Source organism: Thunnus thynnus, chromosome 10 (assembly GCF_963924715.1).
Source record: "Thunnus thynnus chromosome 10, fThuThy2.1, whole genome shotgun sequence".
Taxonomy (NCBI): Eukaryota; Metazoa; Chordata; class Actinopteri; order Scombriformes; family Scombridae; genus Thunnus; species Thunnus thynnus.
In genome coordinates, this window is record NC_089526.1 from 7784186 (window position 1) to 7809419 (window position 25234).

Below are 25234 nucleotides of genomic sequence, written 5' to 3' on the forward strand. Positions count from 1 at the left end.
GGGGAGCCAGGGAGTAGCCAAATGGTAGCCTGTTGTATTCGTAGGCTACCCCTACGTGTTCCTCCTGTGTTTCTGCACCACCTCAACATGAAAATAAGCACCTTTCAGGTCAATGGTGGTGAACCAGTCACTTGGTTGAACCAAGTTGCAGACAAAATGGGTCTGAAATCTCCTGTCCTTTTGGGAACCAGGAAATACGTGGAGTAAAACCCCTTCTGTCTGTCGTGAGCGGGAACAATCAAGACAGCCTGTTTCAATAACAGGTCCTGGATCTCTTCGGAGAGAAAATTGATCTCCATCCATGGAGAAGTAAGATCAGTGATCTGATTTTGCCGTCGCTGAAGAAAAGAGGATAGTGTGCAGCAGTGAGACGCTGCTTACATAGGGTGTGAGACACACATAATTGGTGGGCGCGTTCTGATTGGCTGGCTCCATACATGCAAACTTCTGGGGCAATTGCATGCGTGTGATTGGAAGAGAGTATTACCCATAGAGTCCAGTAGAGTCCAGTAGAGGGCGGAGCCTGTGTGAAATAGAACATCTGTCATCAGATGTGGCAGAAAGTCAATATCTATCCAATACACAATATTCCCACAAGAAACACTAAATAATTTGTCTTGAAGGCAGTGATGCAGAAACAATGATAACGTCAGTTTTATACATACTAACACACACTACAAACAAGAAACAAGACTTAATGTCAGAGCACTCAAGACATTGTGCAACATTGTCAGCTAGATTAAAGATCACATATTTTGCAAAATTCACTTTCAAATATGTTCTAAATATGTGTCCCAGTGGGTCTACAGACCCACAAGTATAAGGAAAGACCCTCCCCTCCCTTTTTCTCTTTCTCCATGTATCAGGAAGAGACTGTCCTCCCAAGAAATTCGTCATTCGCCCAAAAATGACATATAGTTATGTTTGAGTGACAGATGCCATCTAGTGGCTGTAGTAATTACGACCCAGAGCAGAGCTGCAGGTGAGATAACGTATATTTATATTGTATTTGGAAGTGGCGGGTGGATGGAGGTTATAATCCAACAGTGAAATTTGCCACAACTGTGTCATAACTATGATCGTCTTCCAACCTTAACCCCTGGTTATTATTGTAGCCATGATGACATGGGTTGCCTTACTGTAAGGAAGTAATAACTTAAATTCACACCACATGTTTCTCTAACATTGACAAAGTGATCCTTTTAACCCAAACTATGATCTTTCCCCAAATCTAACCAAGTGGTTTTTGTGCCTAAACCTAACTGGACCTTAACCACAGTGTTATCACATCATAAAACATCATTATTTTTTAACAGTGATTTGTAACATTTTTGGAAAGCGCAGACAAATTATGTTGAAAACGCTCCTATGTGTCGTTCTGGTGTGCATGGTCAAACAATGTATTTGGTCATTTAATGTGGAAGATTTGCTACATGATCAGGAAGTAGGTTTTTCTTTCTTTTTTTTTCAACATAAAAGACCTCCCATCGTCCCAGCATTTGAATATGTGATGGACTGGTTAAAATTTAATTTTAGGAAAGCTGCAACAGTTGGCAAAAACTTTTGCTTCACGTTGGACTGCTTCACCATCCAGGGCGATTCACTAGTAGACCCCAAAATACAATTGGAAAATGTGCATGTCACCTTTAAAACAAAACTGTGAAGCAGTTTCAAAGTGCTCTGAATACTAGAAATTAAAGTACTAAAGATTTAGTGTAGGAAAATACAGTCGAAACTATAAGTATTTGGACAGGTACACATGTTTTGTTCTCCAGGCTCTTTGCTTCAGCACATTAAATTTGAAATAAAATAATGGATACTGCATTAAAGTGCCAAGTCTCAGCTTTAATTTGAGTAGGTTTATGTCAATATAGAAAGAACTGTGTGTTATGTATAGCCCTTTTAACACATAGTGCCCACATTGCAAGGGTTAAAAAGTATTTGGACACTTGGCTACTAAGTACTAAACTACTATGTTTCTCGGGCAGCTGTGTGTTGTTTCAACGTTAGTTCACACACAAAAGAGTTCACACATGGCTCAGAGTTGATTGAGAGTTGCCATTTAGATAGAGGTGGAGTTGTCTGTCAATATGAGGAGTACAGAGTTGACCATGCAAGTGAAGATGATAGTGATGAGGCCGAAGAGATATCAAAGGTAGTTGGTTGGCAGATACTTACGGTCTGGACTGTAATTTCAAAGTGCTTCACATAAAAGAAATGATTGATCAAAATATACTGTATATACAAATTCTTTCAATTAAAACACATAAAACAACTTTAATTTAATAGGCTGCTTCACAAATGAGTCGCATAGTAACTTAATAAATGACATGAGTAAAAATAAATGAAGCCTCAGTAATCTATGGTTTTAGTCTAGGAACCTCACACAAGCAGAGAGATTTGTAATTCTGTTCTGTGAAATACAAAGGACTTTTTCTGGTCTTTTTTTTTTACTGGCTGTCTCAGAAGTCACTGTCATCATACAGTGGCATGTATAGGAATTTGCCTTGACAACACTGGTGCAGAGACAGACATTGATATTTATTGAGTTTGGTGGAAGGACAATAGGGACGAGGAAGTAGAAGACATACTGACAGACAGCAGGCAATACTTTTATGTACACATTCACTCTGGTTTCTGATGTAATTTGTTGGTGCTTTGTTTGGGTAAACAGGCCGAGCAGGTCAACTGGGCCTCCTGTGATTTGTTTCCTGTGTTCTCTAACTGTACATTCACACTCTTTCCATCATCCATCAAGCGTAGGACAGGAGTTTATTCGCTCACTGACCAATTCAGTGCATTAGGCACCGACTCGCAGACGGAAGTCAATAAGTGCTTTGTTTGTTTAATGCTCGCTCCTCTCTATCCGTGCATCTCCCGGCTCCTCCCCTCAACATGCAGACTGTTAACATTCGCCTCATCTGATGTCCAGACAGAAAATCTATCTCTCCAATAGTCTGTCGCTCACTTTATCAACCCCTTTCCCTTCACAGATGAAAGTGTGTTTGTGTGCAACAGTAGAGGCAGCGGCGGCTTCGGTGGATGGGTGTGACCCCGCATGGATTTATTTCTGCCTCTCCCACCTTTGACCTCTATCTGTATTCTTTCACTCTCCGCTTTCATTCCTTTAGGCAGACTGTCAATAAAAGGTTTCCCGTAGCTGTTTATTTCAGCAATGCCCCATCTTTCTCTCTCCATATCCTCTCACTCTACCTGTGTGTCGGCACCACAAGTTTTGTCCTGTCCTCATTTTGCCTTTGATGTCTCCTATCCGCTGATGTGTATTACTGTCTCACCTGTCGACCTCTCTTTCTCTCTCTCTCAGATCATCGTGCCCGGCGGAAGAGCATAGCCACAGGGAAGCAGCCCAGCATGGAGGTCCCTCCCACTGCCCCCCTTCAACCCTTCCGACAATCCGTGAGTAACTTCCCCTGTTCCCGGCCTCGCTCGCTGCCTCCGTCCCTCTCGCTCTCCCTTCTTCCTCCTCCCGCCCTGGGCCCGCCGCACACCTGCGGCCGCCGGGCCAGCGGCACCCCGCCTCACCCTTTCCCCCTCTCCCTGGCCGTCTCCCCTTCCCTCACCTTTTGCCAGCAGCAGCAGCTCCAAAAGGGCTCCAAGAAGGGGCCCGGCACACCCCCTTTGCCCCGCTCGCTGCCCCTCTCCCCCACCCTGTCCTTCACCCTGCCTCACTCGCCTGCCGCCTACTCCTCCTCCCCCCCCTTATCGTACTGGGGCGGAGACTGGAGGGCTGCCGGTACGAGTCCAGTGGCGGGAGGACCGTTAATTGCATCACTGCCCCCTGTTGAGGTATGTGACACAAACATGGCTGGCGCAGAGACACTGGCGACATTTACATACAGTATTTTGTGTAAATGCGGGTTTTGGTCTGACTGCTTTGATTTTTTGGTTTCTTAAGTCTGAGTGAACTCACAGCACTATCAGCACATCTTAACTGAGCAGTGTGTTTGCAAGTTTTAGTTCCCTTAGTACAAACTGACTATGAATTTGTAGATTTTTTTTTTTTTTTGTACCGTTCCAAGCAGCCATTGGTTTCCATTCATTTCTCAACGATGTGAGAATCAATTACCATACTCTTGAAACGTACTTAAGTTGTGTAATGGAACAAACATTAATCTGCGTTCATGCTTATCAAAGTGACTTCATCATTCTGTTGTAATGCAGTTTAAGTGCAGATGGATTTAAACGGTCTGCACAATGAAAACATAATAATGATGGACATAAAATACAAAATTTATACTGGAGGGCGGAAAGCCAAGCCTCCTCGATACAGAGAACTGTTTTTCAATTCGTAAACATGAAGCAGACAAGACGAAATGAGAAGCAAGAGCAGGTAAAAGAAACATGAGCAAAGAACATACAATCAAAGACAAACATAAAAAAAAATAATGAATTAATTGAATGTGAAATGAAAGGTCAAAAATGACTAATGTTGCCTATTATGGAATGTAAAATAACTTGACGTTCACTGTGATGAAATGCACAATCAGTTTCAAGAGTCTGTTAATGGATTTCCATATTATACAGAAATGAGAGCAAAACCACTGGATGCCTGGAATGGAGGGAAAAAAAATATGTCCAGGTTTGTAAAACCCAGCAGCCCAGTTTACAGTGATGTAAAGTCACTTGTGGTAAATGGGCTAAAACACGCAAAATGACTTATATGATTTTTTAATGACTACAAAAGACAAGCAATATAAAAAAAAATTGTGCTGTCACTGTTTCTCCTGGGATCATCATTTCTCTCTTTTATACTAGAGGCAACCTCAGTCAAAAAGGGAGAGAAGAGCCGGCAGCGAAATACATTCTGTCTATGGACAGAAATACTGTAATCTGTTTATTGTTTTATTCATGGTGAGAGAAACTCAATCACAAGGTATTAAACGTGCACATAAAAGGGCTTAAAAGATAGATTGGTGTCTTATTACATTTTTGCCAACCATCAATGTTGCCCGTCTCCATTATTTCTGCTAGTGTTTGCACACTGTCACTGGTAGCTGGAAATAGCAGGACTTATTTACCTCCCTTCAGAGATCTGCTGTCCATTCACTGTTAGCAGTACATTAAAACAACTTCCACAGATTTAAAAATTGCAGGAGCCAGATAATCCATTAGACTAATGTGAAACTTCAATTTGGCTCGGTCAAAGTTTGTGTGTTTTCATCATTATTTCATTGTGGCTGAGATGAGTGTTTTCATATCAATATTTCAGGTTCTCTGATTGGATGAGCGAGCCTGAAGGGCGGGAGGAGAGCCACAGTGTAAACTTAGGATGCAGACTAAACTTTTCTGCCTTTGCTATTATCTTTCTCTCTGCATACTGTCGATAATTTTATGCTCACAGGAGGAAAACAAATATTGGCTTATAAATAATCTCTTTAAAAAACACATTGTCTTGCAGTATTTTGAGCATCTTTGTTAGACCAGACAGCAGTTCATTTGAAGCCATGTTTGACAATTAAAAAAATCACATTACATACAGCTGCTGAATGTGGATAGAGGCAAATGGGCTGAAATACTTAATCTCCTTCAACCTAAAATGAACCCTAAACCGACTAGTACCAGAGCAAATTTGTGCATGCAAACGTAGCCTGTGAAAATGTTGCTTCACTTTATTGTGGCTTATTGTGATTCAGGTTTTTCTTTCTCTCCATTGAATACTTTGACTTTTTGAGACTTAAAGTGTCAGACGGAGCGGCTAATAAAATCAGATTTAGTCATGCAGGCTATTAGCTTGGAACCAGCAGATGGAGCCAAGTCTTTAGTCATATCCTCAAGACAGGCTTCAAAGCCATTTGACTCTTGCCAGATGACGAGGTGTCATTTCCCTCCAGTCATTCTCCCACTGAATAATGCTGCCATGCTATAGGTATATAAATGATATTATTGTGAATCCTCAGAAGGCACCTGAAAGCTGAATGGTTGAAGCTTCTTTACGGCACAGAGGCAGATAAAGAAAAAGTGATATTTCATGCATGTTTTGAGACATTTGAGCTTCTAAGTTATTTTCACGGTGAACAGTTTAATGATTAAAGTGTGAAAACAGCTTTGATTTTTTTTTTTTGTACCGTTCCAAGCAGCCATTGGTTTCCATTCATTTCTCAACGGTGTGAAAATCTGTTAGCATACTCTTGAAACATACTTCAGTTGTGTAATGGAACAAATATTAATCTTCATTCATATTTATCAAAGTTACTTCATCATTGTGTGGTAAGGCAGTTTAAGTGCAGATGGATTTAAAAGGTCTGCACATTGAAAACATAATAATAATGGACATAAAATACAAAATTTATACAGGACGGATGAAAGCAAGGGCAGGAAAAAGACGGATAAAAAAAGAACATACAACCAAAGACATAAAGTGGTGCAGAAAATAATTAAATAATTAATTGAATAAATGGTCAAAAATGAATAATGTTGCCTAGAGAATGTAAAATAACTTGATGTTCACTGCGATGACAAAATGCACAACTGTTTTTAACATTCTGTTAATGGCTTTCCATATTATACAGAAATTAGTGCAAACCATTTTTGACATTTATGGTCAACAAACATAAATTGTAACAATCTAGTTTTAAAATGTTATTAGCGAGCTGAAAACCTGTTTATTTGGGTGGGAAATGTCACATCTTTTTTTATGTAGTTCCACTTTTTTCAAAGAACTGACACAGTATATTGAAATATTAATGACAGATCATGACACAAAGTCGAGGTTATTTATTTTAACAAGTGAACAAGTGATCCACAGACTTTAAAATTTTGTGACCATCGGCTGTTTGTGCACATTTAATACAAATGTCTTGTTTCACTTGGTCCCATTCGAATGGTTTGTAGGACACTATAATAACAAATGGTTCTCTTTCAAACCTTACTCAGTATCTCACTAATGGGATGTGCCTTCTGGTGTGACCAATCATGGTTAATTTCATCTTTTAAGTCTGTCCATTCAGCTTCTTATTAGCAGAACGGTCCTGCAAATCAATCAATCAATCAGACTTTATTTGTATAACGCTTTTCATACAAACAAAATGTAACACAAAGTGCTTCACAAGACAAAACAATAACTCCCCCACATCCGCACACAAAGCAATAAATGGCTTTGTAATTAATAAAGCACTCCATAATAACAGGAACAAACACCTCCGTCGTAAGGACAAACATTTTCACTCACTGTTTTTCCTTATGAATCGATAAATTCCTATCACTGTATCTCAGATTGTGCGATTGTGTAAGGAAGCTCATGTAGGACAAAACGGCGCCCCTGTATGAGACATGTTGTTGGATTGTATGGCACACCACTGCCCACCACAGGTTCTGTTACAACACTACAGCTCTCTGTAGCAAGTGGACATGTGTGGGTGTATGATTTCATGTTGATAATAAATGTACCTTGTGCTCTCCCCCATCACGCATCCTGTGTTTCATTCGTGTGCGTCTCCATCTGATTTCGGTGTTACTTACATACATCTGACACAAACCGCACTGACTTCATACAAATCATATTTTATTTCATCGATCTTTCTCCTCCAAACCATACCCGACTCTTCTATCCTCCTCTTCACCACTCAACCGCTCACATTTGCCGACTCACCAACCACTTAACCGTCTCCGTCGCTCCACGCCATGCACTCCGTCCCTCTCCTTCTCCATCTGTTTGCCCCTTGTTGTTGCTCTCCTCCACCCGCACCAGAGTTTCCTCAGTAGAAGGTTGAAGGGCTCCATCAAGAGGGCTAAAAGTCAGCCCAAACTGGACCGAACCAGCAGTTTCCGCCACATGATCCTCCCCCGCTTCCGCAGTGCCGACCAAGACAGGTCAGTGAGTGAGTGTGTGTGTGTGTGTGTGTGTAGGCATGAGTGTATGTGTGTGTGTGTGAGGAATTTTGAGCGTTCACATGTGCATTCATCTGCTGTGTCTGGCTGTGTTTGGCAATGTCGGTCTGTGATCAGTGTGTGGCTGCATTTATGTATGAAATCTGTTTTTTGTCTGCTTCTCCCAGCCCAGTTGGTATAAATGTTATGACATCACAAACAACTTCCTTTTTCATCCATCCCAAAGTATCTTTCTGTTGGAAAGAGGATGTTGGGATGAAGCGTGACATAGTTAGTAGTCATTCAAAGTGTAAAGCAATCAGGAGTCAGTATCAGTTAGGGGAAAAAGGTGATTTTTATTCCATGAATAATGTTGTAGTCTGCTCAGACATTTGCTATTTTATTATATAAATTATATTATATATTATATTATAAAAATTATTATTTCACTGTGTGGACCAGTATGTATACTGGCACATGAAAGTGTGCTGTATTCCAGTGAAATTTTGACCTATAAATGCAAAAATATAGCATCTATCAATCTATAAAAATGTCTATATATATATATATATTGCTGTTTATTTTACTCCTCCATGTCCCGGTGCAGTGTCACTTACAATTAAAACACTCAACACTGTCGCTGTTTCTCTGCCGGGGCGATGAAAAAACATCTCTCTCTCTCCATGGCAACCAGCAGACAGCCATATGGTGGCTGCACAGAAGATAATGAGTCATTGGGAGATTTGCTTAATTATACCTCCTCTGTATCATGTAGATAGTTGTAGCAGTACTGGCATTCTTCAGCCACAGCAGCACAAGAGGTACATGGCTACATTTTGAGGGAAATATTCTTCAGAGGCAGCAGATTTTGGCTTGGCAGAAGTACATAGAGGAGAGTTTCTATTTTGGAGTTGTTCTACTTTGGTTTTTGTTTCCAGAGGAAGTGGAATTATTTGGACTGTATAAAATTTGAAGTTTGCAGTTTGCAAATAATATTGTCAAGCTGTGTTTGTGATTTGTGTGTGTGAACATTTTGCATTGAGTTTCAGCCTCTTAGGTGCAAACATACAGTACATCTTAGTCATCTTAAAAGCAAAAACCCCAAAATCTACAGCTCCACTCTGATGAATGGTATAGGTTTTATGAGGAAAATTAATGAGGGATCATGTTTTTCACATAACTTTGCATAATTAGTAGTACATCATTAAAAAAAAGAGGTGTCCTTAGTATTTTTCCCCTTCAGTTTATCTAAAATCTCCTACTTAACAACTACAGCAAAGACAAACTTGAACTTCAAATGTGAACAAGGTCATCTTGATAATATAAACACAGGGCAAAAGTACGCTAAGGAGAGGGCTATGCCAAGGTGCATTTCCCCATGATTTATTCACTCGGGAAGGTTGTGGATGTCTATTATGCACGGTTGGTCCAAAGAGACACAGAACGGACAAAAAAGTCAAGAGCCTTGTGGAGTCCAGGTTGTTTGCCAAGGCTCTCGTGGCTGATATCCATTTTCACAGCTCCTGGTTTACTCAGGATGTTTTCTGTCAGGGATGTTGGCGAACATCTGCAACTTTGTTTATTTATATTCGGCTTTTTTATCTTTATTTATCCAGGGAGGATTTGCAGAGAACACATGCCCTTTCTCACCAAGGATTGAAAGTCATGCAGCCATGAATATTTTTCTAAGCTCCCAAACAAGCTGTAAAATCCTTGGTGATATACATGTATTTTTGCACGTGGTTATTTTTTCAATAATTACTTTTAATTGATTGATAGTACAAATGTTGAACAGATCTGTAGGTGCCCTGTCATATAGCTGCTACCCCTTACATAAATATATTAAGGGTTTGTGCCCTGTGATGACCTACATGTACTTTTAGCATTTTCTGTCCTGCAAAGTATAACATTTATCAATTAATCTGTTGGTTATGTTTTCAATTAACAAATGAATTGTTTAGCCTGTAAAATGCCACAGGACATGCAATTTAAGATATAAAACAAAGAGAAACAGAGAAGGTCGAACCGACAAATGTTTGGTATTTTTGCTCTATAAATGACTAAAATTAATAGTCAACTATTGAAATTGTTGCAATTAATTTTAGCCTTTAGCCCTCTCGTTAATATCAGTCGAACCTTATTGAATAAGAAAGCTTTTGTTATCCTTTTTTGCTCTGCTCAGGTTTGACTCTTGCATGTACAGTAGATGCTTCAACTAACTATTTTTAATCTGAGTTACTTTTTCAATGCAATGAATTGTGTGGTCTATAAAATGTCAGAAAATAGTGAAAAATGCCAATGACAGTTTCCCAGAGCCCAACGTGTATGTTGAGTTGTACAAAGATATTCAGTTTACAATGATATAAAACAAAGAAAAGCAGGAAATCTTCACATTGGAGGAGCTGGAACCAGAAAATGTTTGACATTTCTGCTTGAAAAATGACTTTAGCAATGAAACAATTATCATTATAGTTGCAGATTATTTGTTGATTGACCCAACAGTAGATTTACTGTACTTATTAAATGTATTTATGTAGTGTTTTGAGGTGAGATAGTTTACTGCAAAGAAGCACAACATATTTTCAACTGATTGAATGCTCGTTAGTCTGTCAACACTGGCGGTGAGGTTATTTTCTTTGATTTGTTGTGACTTGTTAAGATTAATCAGATTTCCAAAGTGTGTGTGTTTGTGTGTTGTCTTTTCATGTCTCCCCACTGAGACCTTGCATAGACCTTCTTCTACCCCCAGGCACTCTTGCTCTCTTCCCCAATCTCTTTATCCATTCTGACCTTCTCACATCCTCTCTTCCCTCTTATCCATGCTCTCACTTTCTTCATCTCCGAAGAATCCACTGTTTACATAATCAACGCGATGAGAGGTCTTCTCCCTCACCTCTTCCTCTCAGCCTTCTCTCACATCCTCTTATGACCTCCCCCACTCCTTCTCTTTTCTCTTCTGTATTCCCTACAATCTGACTCATTCCTTTGGGTCTATTTTTATCTCTCTCTCTCTCTCTGTCTCTCTCTCTCCCTCTCTCTGTTTCTCTCCCCCCCTCTCAGTCCTGTACATGTAATCAGTGCTCTGTTGATGAACGTTATGATTGAACGTAGGCAAAAGCAATGCAAGCGCAGGGGAGAAGCTGAGAGTCAGACGCAGCACGGGGGATATACAATCTCTTTTTTTTAATCTTTTTCCTCGTTTCCATCGCCCCTTCTTCTTCTTCTTTGAGTGCGTCTTCACACCTGAGCGTCCTTCCTCGTTGTCTGGTTAGACTCACTGTGTCATCATACATCCGTCTAACTGACTTGGTGGTTGTCTGCTGAGCTGGTCTTCTGCTTCTGTGCATGCGTGGGAGGGAGTGTATAGGTGAGCATGATGGATGGGCTTTAGAGGAAACCTTGTTCACTTGTTAGTGTGAGCCACGTGCATATGTCTGTCAGGATTAATGACATTATTAAGAATCACTGATATGAAAGGTTTTACCATGCTGTGTGATGAGTTTACTGTTTTCCTGGAGGAATAGACTGGATATATCTGTAAGAACAGCTTCTTAAATATGAGTTAGACTTAACTAAAAACAAAAATTAAGACATCAGATAAATATGTGCTGTTTTTCGTCCTTTAGATTACCAGTCCTCTTACTTTTTCTTTCTTTTATCGAACCGCTAAAAATAGACAAATCTTTAACACATGGTGAAAAGTATTTCCTTTTAATTGTGTGTAATTGCTGTCAGGATACAAGCAGTCATTGAGATTTTTTTTTAGGTTATAATGAGCATTTCAGAATAAGTGTCCAGGATCAGAGCCACTTTGCTGTCTGCATGGTCTGCTGGATTTTCTTTAAAAGTCAACTAATGAACCTTGTAACATTAGATCAGTCTGTCCACTTCACAGCTGCCCGTTGAATAATTTAGGGTGCAGATTTTCAAAATGTTCATTATTTTTTATCATGTTAAGTGTTGGGTCTACTCTCTCTTTCTCTTTGCCTCTTAGCAATACAAGGTTAATAGCTTGGACGCATTAATACGTACTTGCTGTTGTTGGCGAATACAGCTAAAATGTTGAAAAGTCAGAAAGTAGTCAGTGTGGGCAGCATCTTAGCAGGACCAAATGAAATATATGTTAGGATTTATCTTAAAATATGTTTCCTCCCTGGCTAAAGAATATGTTGTTTCCATATTTTGTGTAATTTACCGATACTGAACTTCATAAACGTCTTGAAAGACACAAACCAGTGTGTTACAAGTTGAATGTCTTTGTCTTGGCACTAGATACTCATAACATAGATATTAGCATTGTTAATAGCCCCTTTATTATGGCAGTTCAACATATTTTGCAGCACTTATATGGATGTTTGTCAAGACACAAATATACAGAAATGAAGCGCAATGCCACCTTCAATAAGAGAGCGCCTTCTGCCCTCTCCACATCTAACCACAACTATCACTCCTCCCAGGACCCGTTTGATGCAGAGCTTCAAAGAGTCCCACTCCCATGAGTCCTTGCTGTCTCCCAGCAGTGCTGCCGAGGCGCTGGACCTCACTCTGGATGAGGACGCCATCATCAAACCTGTCCACTCGAGCATCCTGGGACAGGAGTACTGCTTTGAGGTGAGAACTGGGCTGCACAATAGGGACAAACAAAGAGTACACACACACACAAAGTACAGTGTACAGAACATATAGCACCAAAAATGTTCCATCCTGACAAGTGACAGTGATATGAAATGGACTGTCAATTGAAAATATATATATATATTTCTTTTTACATGTGACAAAATGAAAGAAACAAGGACACTGAAATGAACCCCAGTCCCTACATAACTTGCTGCAGGATTCTGTCAGCTTTTCATCACATTTCCATTAGTGGAACATGACAGAGGTTGAGAGTGAATACAAGACATTGTTTTTGCGCCTTAGTTGCAGTCTCCATAGTTACTAATGGCTGTGGTTGTTGAATTTACCATTGGCTATAACCTCAGGTGACTACGGCATCAGGAACCAAGTGCTTTGCGTGTCGCTCAGCTGCAGAGAGAGACAAATGGATCGAGAACCTGCAGAGAGCTGTCAAGCCCAACAAGGTGAGGGGAGAGAAAGGGATGCGGTAGAGGAAAAAAAAAAGAAAAAAGAATGATCCCTCTGTCTGTGTGTCTCTCTCTCTCCTCCCCGTCTCCCGTTGTTGTCTGTTGTCAACAGAAGCGCACCACTTCATTTCTCTGTGTGAACTCCATCCTCGTGTCTGTGTGTGTCTGTGTTGAACAATTTAGTCGCTTCTCCAAGCAAATATTAAAGCTGCACGAGGTAATGTTGCAGGGCGGAGGAACCAAATTGTTGTTTTGAAAAACTTTGATATCCATAAATCAGGTGATGTGATGTCAGTAAATGGCACAAAGCAAGGTCATGGTTACTAACCCAGCATGTCTGTGATACTTGATACTGAAGGGACAAAAGATCAAACACTGGTGAGTCCAGGTCCTTTCTCACTGCTCTTTAGGAGACAGTCTTAATGTGTCCACCTGACATCAAATTATAGTTAATTAGAGCAGATGGGATTTCTGTTTGATTTAAGCAGAGAAGATGGTGTATTTCCACGTAAAAATTTTTCCTAGTGCAGCTTTAAAGCACTGTGATTTTTCCATCCTCACAGCTTAAAAAAACAACAAATCTCAGCTCTTCATATTAGCTCCGAGTAAAACCAATATCCTAATTTTCACCCAGATTTCATAGTTCTGTAAAATTGTCCCACATCTCCCTTCTCTGTTATTAAAAAGTGAACAGGCATGCAAGATACGCAGCTTTGATGACAACCAGGGTTTAGGAGTTATTAAGCCAGACTGAGATGAAACATCACCCGAGCTGAATGCCTCGTCCAGATGCTCAGGCCGCAGGGGTCCTGGCTGAGTCATGGAGCTCCAAGGACTCCACACGGGGGCTCTCTCCAAAATCCCATCCCCACACCCCCCCACTCCTAAACAACACACACATCCCAGACCAGATGCATCGACAGAGATAAGACTCACTGCAGAGACAAAGATTATCATTACATTTCTTAACTTTCTGCAGCCTTTTAATTCCTGCTTTGAACTATGATTGTTTTTTTTTAAACAGAGAGGAGCCACTTCACCCTGCTTTAGTATAGTTTTTTGATAATAAGCAAGATATCACAGAAACTAGGGAAGATGTAACATGATACAAAGATGGAGGACTCGAGCACATGCTGGTGCTGCTACACTGTATGTGCACTAGCAAACTGAGCCACCAGATGCCCAGCGCATTCAAACTCAGAGGTGTAGAATTAATTATGCCTTGTGCTCGGCACTGGTTATCAAAGAGCATGCAAATGGAGAGCTTAAGAATGTTGGATCTCGCTGATGCTCATGTATTGAGCTGTCTAAATTAGGACCTAAATGATCTGAACCAAACAGGGGGCTCAAAACAATGGCATTTCAGCCCAACTGAAATGACTCAGCCCTCATTCTCTGAAACATCACTCTGCAATCAACACGGCTCTCTCTCCTCCCATGGGGGATGTCAAATATAGCTTGTGCTTTGTGATCATGATTAGGAAGTGTAGCTGTCTACAGAAACATTACCACCATTGTTTGTCCCTCGTCTTTGCAGCATACGTGCATTGTGTCATTTGTCTCTTTTTTTCAGCCAGTTAGACTACTCTGCTACTCTTATCCTTCATAGTTTCTGTTGTTATTCTTCTTTTGTGTGTCTCTGTCATGCTGTCTTATGTCTGTGTATTCAAATCCAGAGCTGACAGCACAGCCTACAATGCACCGTAGCTCATGCGCCATGTCACCAGCCATTCCTTTCTTGTCATTTACTCTGTTCTCCTGCAGGCTGACCTGCTGTCGCCTGTTATTCACACACACCGTCTCTGCTTCCGTATCTTGGAACTGTTTTCTTTGCTGTTTGTCATGTTTTTCCCCTGCATTGTATCATCTTCTTTTGCAAAGCTTTTTAGTTGCTCTATTATTAGATGCACTTGACCTTATTTGACCTGATTTCATCTACACGCAGGACAACAGCCGAAGGGTGGATAATGTGCTCAAACTGTGGATCATCGAGGCCCGCGAGCTTCCAGCCAAGAAGCGCTACTACTGCGAACTTTGTCTGGACGACATGTTGTATGCACGCACCACCAGCAAGCCCCGCACTGACACCGTTTTCTGGGGCGAGCACTTTGAATTCAACAACCTGCCAGCCGTCCGCAACCTACGCCTTCATCTATACAAGGAAACCGACAAGAAAAGACGCAAGGTGAAAAAGAGATCTGTAAGATAACGTGGAGGTCTGAGAATTGCTAGTTTGTTACAGCAAAATGAAGACAGAAGAACTGGTTTATTTTAAATATACCTAAAAGTGAATTATAAAGTTGGAGGCTAGTAGAAAACTGTTATCAAATCTTGGCACAACTCCCCCTGGTCCTCTTACGCTTTTACAACAGAAATTAGCAATTTGGTATATTGGAACATCAGTTCAACAGAAACAATGAAGAGATGAAGAAATAACTTACTGTTTTTTTTATTATTACTATTTAGGTCATTGGCTTTATAATACAGTAGCCAATGAAGCAAATAATAAAATGGCATTTCAAAGTGGTGGCACTGCTTTTGTCTTTGTCATTTGCTTTACTGGCTTAATAACAAACCATTTTGTAACACTGTCTGTGTTTGTAGCACAGTTATGCAATGACCATAGTTTAGGTTGGAGGAAAAAACCTGTAGTGTGTCTGCCCCAAAACAGAGTGGAGGCTCAAAGAGAGAAAAGACAGAAACAATCGGAATAATTGATTAAGTAATCATTGAGTCATTGCCATGGATCAACAACCCTATCAACCCCCTGCAGATACAGTACACAGTGTTATGGCCATTTTGTGTAATCTTTCAGTAAAAATGTTATTCTTTGCCTCTTTAGTTTTTTCCAGTTTTGAAAAATAATACATTTTTTGAACACAAGAATGAATATTCAGTCACAAATATGATCATTTTTTATTCTCAATTTAATGCAAGAGTAGCACCACCATAGTAAAACAACTCATTTCTAGCTTCAAATGACACTCCAGGGATCCAGTGTTAGTCTTGCTGCTCATTATTTATTCAGTGGTAAAGCTTTAAATTATTATTTTTTTGACATTTCAAACTTTCAAATCATTTTTACACAGTAAAATACATATCATTTTCACCATCGAATGCTTATCACAACTAATACCTACTTTTTGTCCTTGAAGGAAAAGAGCACATACTTAGGACTTGTAAGCATCCCCATCTCAAGCATCACTGGACGTCAGTTTGTGGAGCAGTGGTACCCGGTCATCCAGCCCAGTGTCCTCACCAAGGGAGCTGGTGTCGGAGGGGGGAAGATCATCAATGCATCCCTACGTCTCAAATCCCGCTTCCAGACCATGAACATACTGCCAATGGAGCTGTACAAGGAGTTTGCAGAGTATGTCACCAATAACTACCGCACCCTGTGCGCTGTGCTGGAGCCTGTGCTAAGTGTCAAGAGCAAAGAGGAAGTTGCCTGTGCACTGGTGCATATACTGCAGAGCACTGGGAAAGCTAAGGTACTTCTATTTGATTTATTGGTATGTGTAAATATGTGAAACAGATCTGAAGCTTTTTCAGTCCTTTTGAACAGACAGTCGAGCTTTTGTTTCTGCTGTAATCTTAATGTATATAATAGAAGAGCAATCATTTTGTCCCCTCTTTCTCCAGGACTTCCTGTCAGACATGGCAATGTGTGAGGTAGACAGATTCATCGACCGAGAACACCTTATCTTCAGAGAGAACACTCTGGCCACCAAAGCCATAGAAGAGTACCTCAAATTGATTGGACATAAGTACCTCAAGGATGCTATAGGTGAGCCAGAACTTTGGGGTTCTTGAGTTTGTCACTGTATAAATTTAAGCAACTTTGCAATATTCAAATTCTTACTAATTTTAAATTTATTTTAAATCCAAGGGAAGAAGTTTTGAAATGACAAAACTTTTAATTAAAGGAAAAATCCTCCCCAAGATATTCTCTCTCAGCCTGCTTCATTGTTATTGCTCGAAGAGATAGTTTAATTTGTGTTGGAATTTATTATTAAATTTATTAAAATTATTATTTTCCAACTTGTGTCAAGCTTCTGGTCTTTTTCTATATTTCTGTGTGGAGTTTGATGATATATCGAATTACGTGATTATCCTAGCTCAGCAAAAGTGCGTTTATGGAATCAAGAAGCAGCTCTCAAAACTAGAGAAATACAGTTTCATTAATGAATGTTTTCACAAGTACGTACAAAACCCTAAAAAATACATTGTAATTTAGAGCCACTATGTTAAACACAAGCATATTCACCCACCATTACTGTGGATACTTGTAAACAGGAAGTGGAAAGGAAGCTCATTCTGCAGTATGATTGAAATAATTGACCAAATACAGAAACTATTCTTTTATTTCTGAGAATGAGTGAGGTGAGAGGTGTTGAGAGGTGTTTTGGCTATGAATAAAGCTAACTACAGTTGTTAGAAGGTTTGTGTTCTAGCTAGTTAGCTTATAAGTAACATGCCACCATGATTTGTCTTGGTTTTGCTGCCATACCTATTTATTTGAAGCTGCAGCTTGTCTTGTGGCAACACTGCATGTGGGTTGTTGTATAATTTGCTGTTGACGGCGAAATCTATTCTACCATAATGGATTTCTTTTTTTAAGACCATTGGTTGCTACATTCTGCATTAACAGCACTGAGCTGATCTTATGATACTTTCTACACTTTTGCTGTTACTAATGAAATGTCATTTGTAGGGGAGTTCATAAGGGCCTTGTATGAGTCAGAGGAAAATTGCGAAGTGGACCCCATGAGAACACCACCCTCTGTACTCCCAGACCACCAAGCCAATCTCCGAATGTGCTGTGAACTGGCACTCTGCAAGATCGTTAACTCTCATTGGTGAGTAGTTAACAAAGGTATTGAGTGACTTTATTCCTGTATTTTAAAGATACATGAGACTTCAGTTTCTTTCATAGGGAACTAAAGAAACTGATCCTGACATGTAGTATATATCCCTTCACAGTGTGTTCCCACGAGAGCTTAAAGAAGTATTTGCCTCCTGGAGAGTGCGTTGTGCTGAGAGGGGTCGGGAAGACATTGCTGACCGTCTCATCAGTGGTTCCCTCTTCCTGCGCTTCCTGTGTCCTGCCATCATGTCCCCATCGCTCTTCAACCTCACCCAGGAGTATCCCGACGAGCAAACGTCACGCACGCTCACCCTCATCGCAAAAGTAGTGCAAAACCTGGCTAACTTCTCCAAGTCAGTTTTATTCTATTCAATATACAGCCCTTACACTAACCAGTCACTATCCAGTGCATGACAGTAGGCAGTCAATCCCAATAACCAATCAAAAATATAAACAGAAGCAACTGATCTCTTCTGGGATTCACAAGAAAACAGAACTCATTTCTTAATTAAAATGTTTATTGGTGTTCCGTTATGAAGTGAAAAAAGTAAAGCTGGCCTTCAATCACATTATATAGCCAAATATTTTTACATCTGAATATATTCAGTTGTCTTATCCTTCAGTCAAAATATATATAGTAATATATGGAGTCATCTAGGAATATCATCACAACATAAGCTTAGTTTATCTGCATTCAAGAGGGGCACAATAGTAAATGACAGTGTCATCAGCATAGAGGCGGAATTAAACATCTGGATCATTTTTATCCAGATATATTGGTGAAAATGGTAGATATTAGTGGATGAAGAACTCAATTCTAGGTTACACTTCTAGACACGTTCTTAACTTTGTAACAGCCCTCTGAAAAGGTTCAGAATGAAAGATTTGTTGGCTTTGAATCAAACATTTTTCTATTTTTTCTCCATATTGTGCTAGAAACACAAACATGCTTAGTACTCTGTCGACAAAAAAATAGAAGTTTACCAATAAGTTCAATAATGCTAAAACAACACAGTGTCATCAAACCACAAATACTTTTTTTCTTTAGAAAACGCTGTGCTAAAATTCAAGTTTGTCTCAGTTTGTTTATATTTATGGATTCACACCAAAATGTATTAGAATTTTTTTAGCTCTTGACAACATGGCAGTGGAAATGAAGGACATTTATGTTGAAGAAACAGAACTTCCCTTTAAGAGTTAAACACAGTGACTGTAGGTGACATTTAGTATCACTGTCAGGTATTGCTCACTTGTATTCTTTACTTTTTCTGTGTCACTTTCTCTTTCTCTCTTCTCTTTCTCTCCTGTGCATCTTCTTCTTGGTCTTCCTTCCTCTCCAACTTCTAGGTTTGGCAGTAAAGAGGAGTACATGTGTTTCATGAATGAGTTTTTAGAAATGGAGTGGGGCTCCATGCAGCAATTCCTGTATGAGATCTCCAACCTGGACAGTGTCAGCAATGCAGGCGGCTTTGAGGGATACATCGACCTGGGCAGGGAGCTGTCTATACTGCACAGTCTCCTTTGGGAGGTCATGGCTCAGCTCAGCAAGGTGAACCCAAACATGATACATAATTTATTATAAACTGCAATTTTATCAGAAAACCAAATATTAGATATATTGTACACTGCAGTTCTTTCTGAAATAAGATATTTTACCGGGAAATTTTTTTAAGATAATAGTACTTTTAACAGCTATTATATAACATTACAGAATATCTCTTGTGTTTTTATCACAACTGTTCAATCATTAATTTTTCTTATTTGGTAATACTGCTGTATTTTAGTCACTTCATTATACAAGGACACCTACATTTGTACCCTCTCATGTATAGGGAGAATACATTAGCTACACCTGATAATATAATGTATTACAGTTAAAAAAACACCAATAATTATGGCTTAAATTAAATTTTCCAGGGTTGAGTCAACACCTCTCTGACAACAAAAGTCATATTTATTTCAGAGCTGTTGCACTGAATAGCATTGTGCAGGTTTTCGTGTTATTGTGTCCACCCTTTGTACATCTCTTTGGGGTTTTATTACTATGCAGCCAAACTAAATCAAACTCAGACTGGATATGTCATTTCAGGACTGAATTTCAACAATTTGGTCTCAAAAATGTTGCACTGATCTCTCACCTGACAGTTTTTGCTAAATGTGGCTATAAGTCATTAATCAAGTTTAAGCTGTCATTAACTTACAAGCGCCAGGTGAGTGGAGGTAGATATATGGCATTTTAATGAAACCTTTAAATTATATATATATAATATTTTATAAATCTGCAGCAAAGCTCAGTTTCTTTTTCCTCTAATTGCAGGATGCCATCATCAAACTGGGTCCTTTGCCTCGCCTCCTGAATGACATTAGTATGGCCTTGCGTAACCCACACCTCCAGAGGCAGCCCAGCCATCAGACAGACAGGGTCCAGGAGAGGCAGACAGACAGGTTGCTGTCACGGCCGAGCTTCAACAGGGGCATTTCATCCGAGTTCCAAAATCTCATGATGAGGGATCTTAATAGGTAAGCAACATGCTGTGATCATAACAGCTCAACTCAGCATTTTACTATCATTTTATCATCAGCTTTCTTCTGCTTCAAATAACTTATGCTGCATTTATGTTTTGTTGTTTATTATGTATTTTGGAACTGCTGTCATTTGAAATATTATGAAACTGTTCTTGTGAAGAACAATCCTATGGGGCACTGATGTAGGAACACATTACTTCAAATGGTTGTTCTTACTCACTGCTGTTCTCCAGCTCTATAGATATCACTCGCTTGCCTTCCCCTACCTCCACCGGTGGGGTCATGCCATCCCGCACCCAGATGAGTTTTCAGGACCGTGACCACCCCCATCGAGCGTCCTCCAAAGACATGTTTTACGTATCCCGCCCTCCCCTGGCCAGATCCAGCCCGGCCTACTGCACAAGCAGCTCGGACATCACAGAACCTGACCCTAAGGTGAGTTTTATCACACTGACTAGGGGAATTATCATCCCATCCGCTAGGTTTACCTTTATCAAAGTGAGGTTAGTATGGCGTGCATGTTAGTCATACTTAATAGAATCTGCCATCGTATGATCGAGGCTGTAGTTTATCATGACATCTGCTTTTTTTCCACTGATTCACCACGCAACTCATCCTAGCGGTATTTCCTGGGAAATACTTTGAGGCATTCCGATATCCAGGCCTCGCGGTAAAAACACCCGCACCACCCTCACCCATATCATCCGTGGCCACCTAACATATCAAAATAACAGGGGGCACACTAGCCTCTCATATCCCTTATTACTTAGGTGCTCAGTGTCAATAAAAGCGTATCTATGATGGACCTCCAGGATTCCCGAATGAACAGCGTGTCTAACCTGCAGTCGGTGGACATGCTCAACTCCTCCCAGGCCTCCATCGCCGGCATGGGCAGCTTCGGAGGGCTGAGCAGCGGAGGCGGTGGCGGCCTGGGGTCGGGCCTGAGCAGCCAGCTGCGGGCCGGTGGGAGGTTGTCAGCTGGCTCTGGCGGCTCCAGCATGTCCGGCGGCCTTCGGCTGAGCCAGCTGAGCCAGATGGGCACCACCACCGACTCGCTATCCCAGCAGCAGCAACAGCAGGCCGCCGCCATGCGCTACCCGCTTTCCTTCCAGAATCCCCTCTTTCATCTGGCGACTGCTGATGGGCCTCAACAGCAACAGCTCCACCACCAGCACAGCCGGGCTCAACCCCCAGCACCCCTGCTCCTGGCTCCAGAGCCTGAGCCCTCACACCAGACCTACATCCCACAGTTCGCCCATGGGGGGTTCTCTCGCAGTGAGGACCTGTCTACCCTCAGGACCAGGGACGGTCACCTGGGCCAACCCAGCATCATCCACTCACACAGCTACAGTGACGACTACAGCAGGGCTGACTATGGACGCAGGCAGATGTCCATGCATATGCAGGTACTTGTGTGTTCATTGTGTTCTCATGTCATCTTAATGCCATTTTGTGTATGTTTTTATGTGATTATTACATCTTTTATATTATTCTAACTGCATGAGTTAGACGTTCCTGGTGAAAATAGGTGCAATGTATATGTTGCTTTGAGCCCAATTATCTCATTGTTCCCATGCTGGATCTGTTTGGTGAGGTGGAGCAATGCTTACCTTTCTGATACTGAGGGGAGCAAAAGTCAAATATTTTCTCTTTTTTGGCATTTTGACTTAATTGACAGTCAACAGACAGGAAACATGCAGTTAAAATGAGGGAGTAGACATGCAACGGAGATCCCCAGCCTGAACCAAACCAAGGCCATTGTGGTTACATGGTATGTGTTTTAGACTGCTCTGCCACAAGGATGCAATAGTCGAGAAAATTTCAGATCCCAAGCATAGTGAGAACTTGTTTTCATACAACCAATCAAATATCTTGACTTTAGAGCATATAGACATACCTGCAAATGTCACTTTGGCTTGAAAAGGCTGGTGTGGTCCTTACTCCTTACTTCAACACCACCACTACCAAAACACTGTCTTCCGATGAAATGTAGGCTGCAAGTTTGTTTACTTTTTCCTGTTCCCCTGCTGGGACTCAATCAAACACAGACAGCGACACAGTGGCTGAGAAGAGCATTTGTGATATTTCCCCACAGACCTTTTTTTCTTCATTTCAATAATAAAAAAACTATTGACAATAAATAAATAAAACTCTTCCAAAAGGGATAATCACTAAATGTGATTTCAGTCAGGCTTAAAAGTTGTCTCAAAAAGAATTGAATCAAGGAATGAAAATGCTTATTTATTATTTACTTGTGTCCTTTTTAAGGATAACCTTCAACAGCAACAAATGATGGGCATGACCTCCCAGACAGGAACATCCCACTCCTCCCTGGCCACCACACCTCCTACCACAGTCCAACCCGTGCGCCAGAGTTCTGTTGCCCCGCCTCCCACCCAGCGTGTCAAATCCCAGACCTCCCATCAGTTGTCGGTCAGTGCAGCTGCTGCACCTGCTGCTCCGGCTAAAACACGACCACAAAGTGGGAATCTCCTCCAGTCACCAGAGTCAGGCTACGGTGGCAGGCAGCACGGGTCCCGGCAGCTGTCCGTCAAAGACAACACTGCCCCGGGCCTGCCCCACCAGCAGAGCTCTGTCAGGGAAAGCCAGAGTCCACAGGGAACCACCAGTCAGAGCACTCAACAGTCACCACAGCAACAGTCTCAGCAACAGCAACAGCACCTGCTCAAACCCACCATGAGCAAACAGGTAATATCTGCACGCTCTGAATTCATTTTCTTCTCTTTCTTCTCTTTTCTTCTCTTTGGCGCTCTAGTTCTTCAATCACCACCTGTATCCAAGGCTATTTCTCAACAATGGCTTTTAATTGAGTGTGTGTCTGTGCGTGTTTTTGCATGTGTGTAGCTCAATGAGCAGAGCATGGCACTAACACTATTAGGATTAAGGGCTTGAGTCCCACCAGGGGCCAGCCATGCTCAAAATGTATGAACTTATGCAATTCTGAGGCACTTTGGATAAAAGCCTGCACAGAATTGCTTGTTATGAAACTTACTTTCATCCACTTAAGAACTCATGTTCTCATATTCAGTGTGATGGCCTTTCTTCCTAGGGCTCCCAGTCTCCATCCACCCTCAATCCCCCAACCCCAGCCAATGAGCGAACGGTGGCCTGGGTCTCCAACATGCCCCACCTGTCGGCTGACATTGAAAGTTCGCGGATTGACCGTGAAGATTTCAAACTGAAGGAGTACTCAAAGAGCATGGATGAGTCACGCATGGACAGGGTAGGTTTCACTTATAAGCTCCATTATTTCTTTTTAAATGAAAAACCTTGAATTCATGCACAGTATAGCTAAGGAACATTGAGTCATGACTATCATTGCTGAGCAGATGAGCCTCAGATCTGGTCTTATCACACATGTCCAGAGGTCTCAAACAATGTGGGAAACAACAGCCATCTGCCAAATGTTCATAAATCTGTAGCAGTGTGTGGTAAATGCACTGTACCTCAGCCTTCATAGAAGGCAGTCACCCTAATTTGGAATATTTGGAGGTGGTTTTCTGCTTTCCAGTATGTCTGGCAAATTCATGAATGTGCATAATGAACTCTCCAATCCACCAGCCACTGTAGCTGCAAATCCCACTGAGAAATTATGGCTTGTAAACACTAACCACATATAAACCTCTCTAATTTTTTCAGGTACGGGAGTACGAGGAGGAGATCAACTCCCTGAAGGACCGTCTGATGATGTCCCACAAAAAGCTGGAGGAGTACGAGAGGAGGCTCCTCACACAGGAGCAGCAGACCAATAAGATCCTCCTACAGTACCAGAATCGACTCGAGGACAGTGAGCGGAGGCTACGGCAACAGCAAGTGGAGAAAGACTCCCAAATTAAAGGAATAATTAGCAGGTAAATGGAGGCTGTTGTTGGGATTGAGGGCAAAAGACAGCTAAGACATCATGTGGTCTTTTATAGGGAGGCCATGGGCGGGCCACATTGACTTTATTTTTGTTTATTATGACGCCTTGGTGAATAGACTATATGTGTTTTCTTCCAAAACATGTGGAAAAAGTGACATATTCTCACAGATAAAGATTGCTAGTAATTAAAATGAATTATAGTAATTTTGAGGAGTAAGTCCTGGTTGACACAGTGCAACTTTAGCGTATTGGATTCTGCTTAACAAGCTTGAAACATGAACTTGAAGCAGTGATGTTCTTTCCTAAAATACATATATTGCATGTTGGAATAGGACTCTATTTACCAAGGGTTGTTATCTTGCAAAGAATATTGGAGGGTAGGAGGCTGGTTTCAGTTTCATTAAGCACTACAGCCCTGGGAGCAAGACAGGGAGCTGTATATTGAAAGCCAAAGCTGCAGTCATGTAATGAGTGGCAAATTAAATGAGAGAATATAATAAGGAGGACAGAGATCTATATCTTTCTTTGATAAGCGTATAGGGCATGCTCCCTTGGCGGTTGGTTCTTTTCAACTGAGTTAAGCTGGACAAAGGAGACTGTGATTGTCCTCTAAGCTCTTCTTGTAGAAAATCTGCCGTCATAATTTCACAACATGGTTTACTTGCTATTCAAGAGCATCATATTCGGGTGACTGTGGAGAGCTGAGTCCTAACTTATTGAGTGCTTGTGTGAAAATGTAATGGAGCAGTTTTAGAGTGCAGTCATTAGTTTTTATCGATCGACCAAAAAATTAAGTAGTTGATGGGAAAAGAGTGAAATATTAATCATATCTCAGTTGTATTCAGGCATGAAAACCAAATATTTGCTGTGTTTTTAAGGATTCCTTGGACATTTTAAGTGTGACTACACATTAGCAATGCTGCCCAAATTTATTCATTTACTTTTTTTTTATTTTGGGGAGAGTTGAGTTAAAAAGCTTTGCAAGGAAAAGAATACAATATTTTCTTGTTCACATCTTATAATAATAGTCTGTGGTCTGCAACTGAA

The 25234-nt window shown here is 40.9% G+C and overlaps 1 protein-coding gene across 1 annotated transcript in view; it reads left to right on the forward strand.

Annotated features, from left to right (window-relative positions):
- The window catches only part of syngap1b (synaptic Ras GTPase activating protein 1b), a 132179-nt gene that overhangs the window by 87398 nt on the left and 19547 nt on the right, over positions 1-25234 (forward strand). Inside the window, exons 4-19 of the mRNA XM_067600700.1 lie at positions 3326-3807; positions 7709-7830; positions 12285-12438; positions 12810-12908; positions 14857-15096; positions 16067-16402; positions 16554-16698; positions 17626-17770; positions 17895-18131; positions 19126-19327; positions 20096-20298; positions 20538-20739; positions 21117-21710; positions 22573-23013; positions 23375-23548; positions 23965-24176. Of these exons, the coding sequence (XP_067456801.1) occupies positions 3326-3807; positions 7709-7830; positions 12285-12438; positions 12810-12908; positions 14857-15096; positions 16067-16402; positions 16554-16698; positions 17626-17770; positions 17895-18131; positions 19126-19327; positions 20096-20298; positions 20538-20739; positions 21117-21710; positions 22573-23013; positions 23375-23548; positions 23965-24176 (3988 nt within the window). The remainder of the gene's footprint in view (positions 1-3325; positions 3808-7708; positions 7831-12284; positions 12439-12809; positions 12909-14856; positions 15097-16066; positions 16403-16553; positions 16699-17625; positions 17771-17894; positions 18132-19125; positions 19328-20095; positions 20299-20537; positions 20740-21116; positions 21711-22572; positions 23014-23374; positions 23549-23964; positions 24177-25234) is intronic.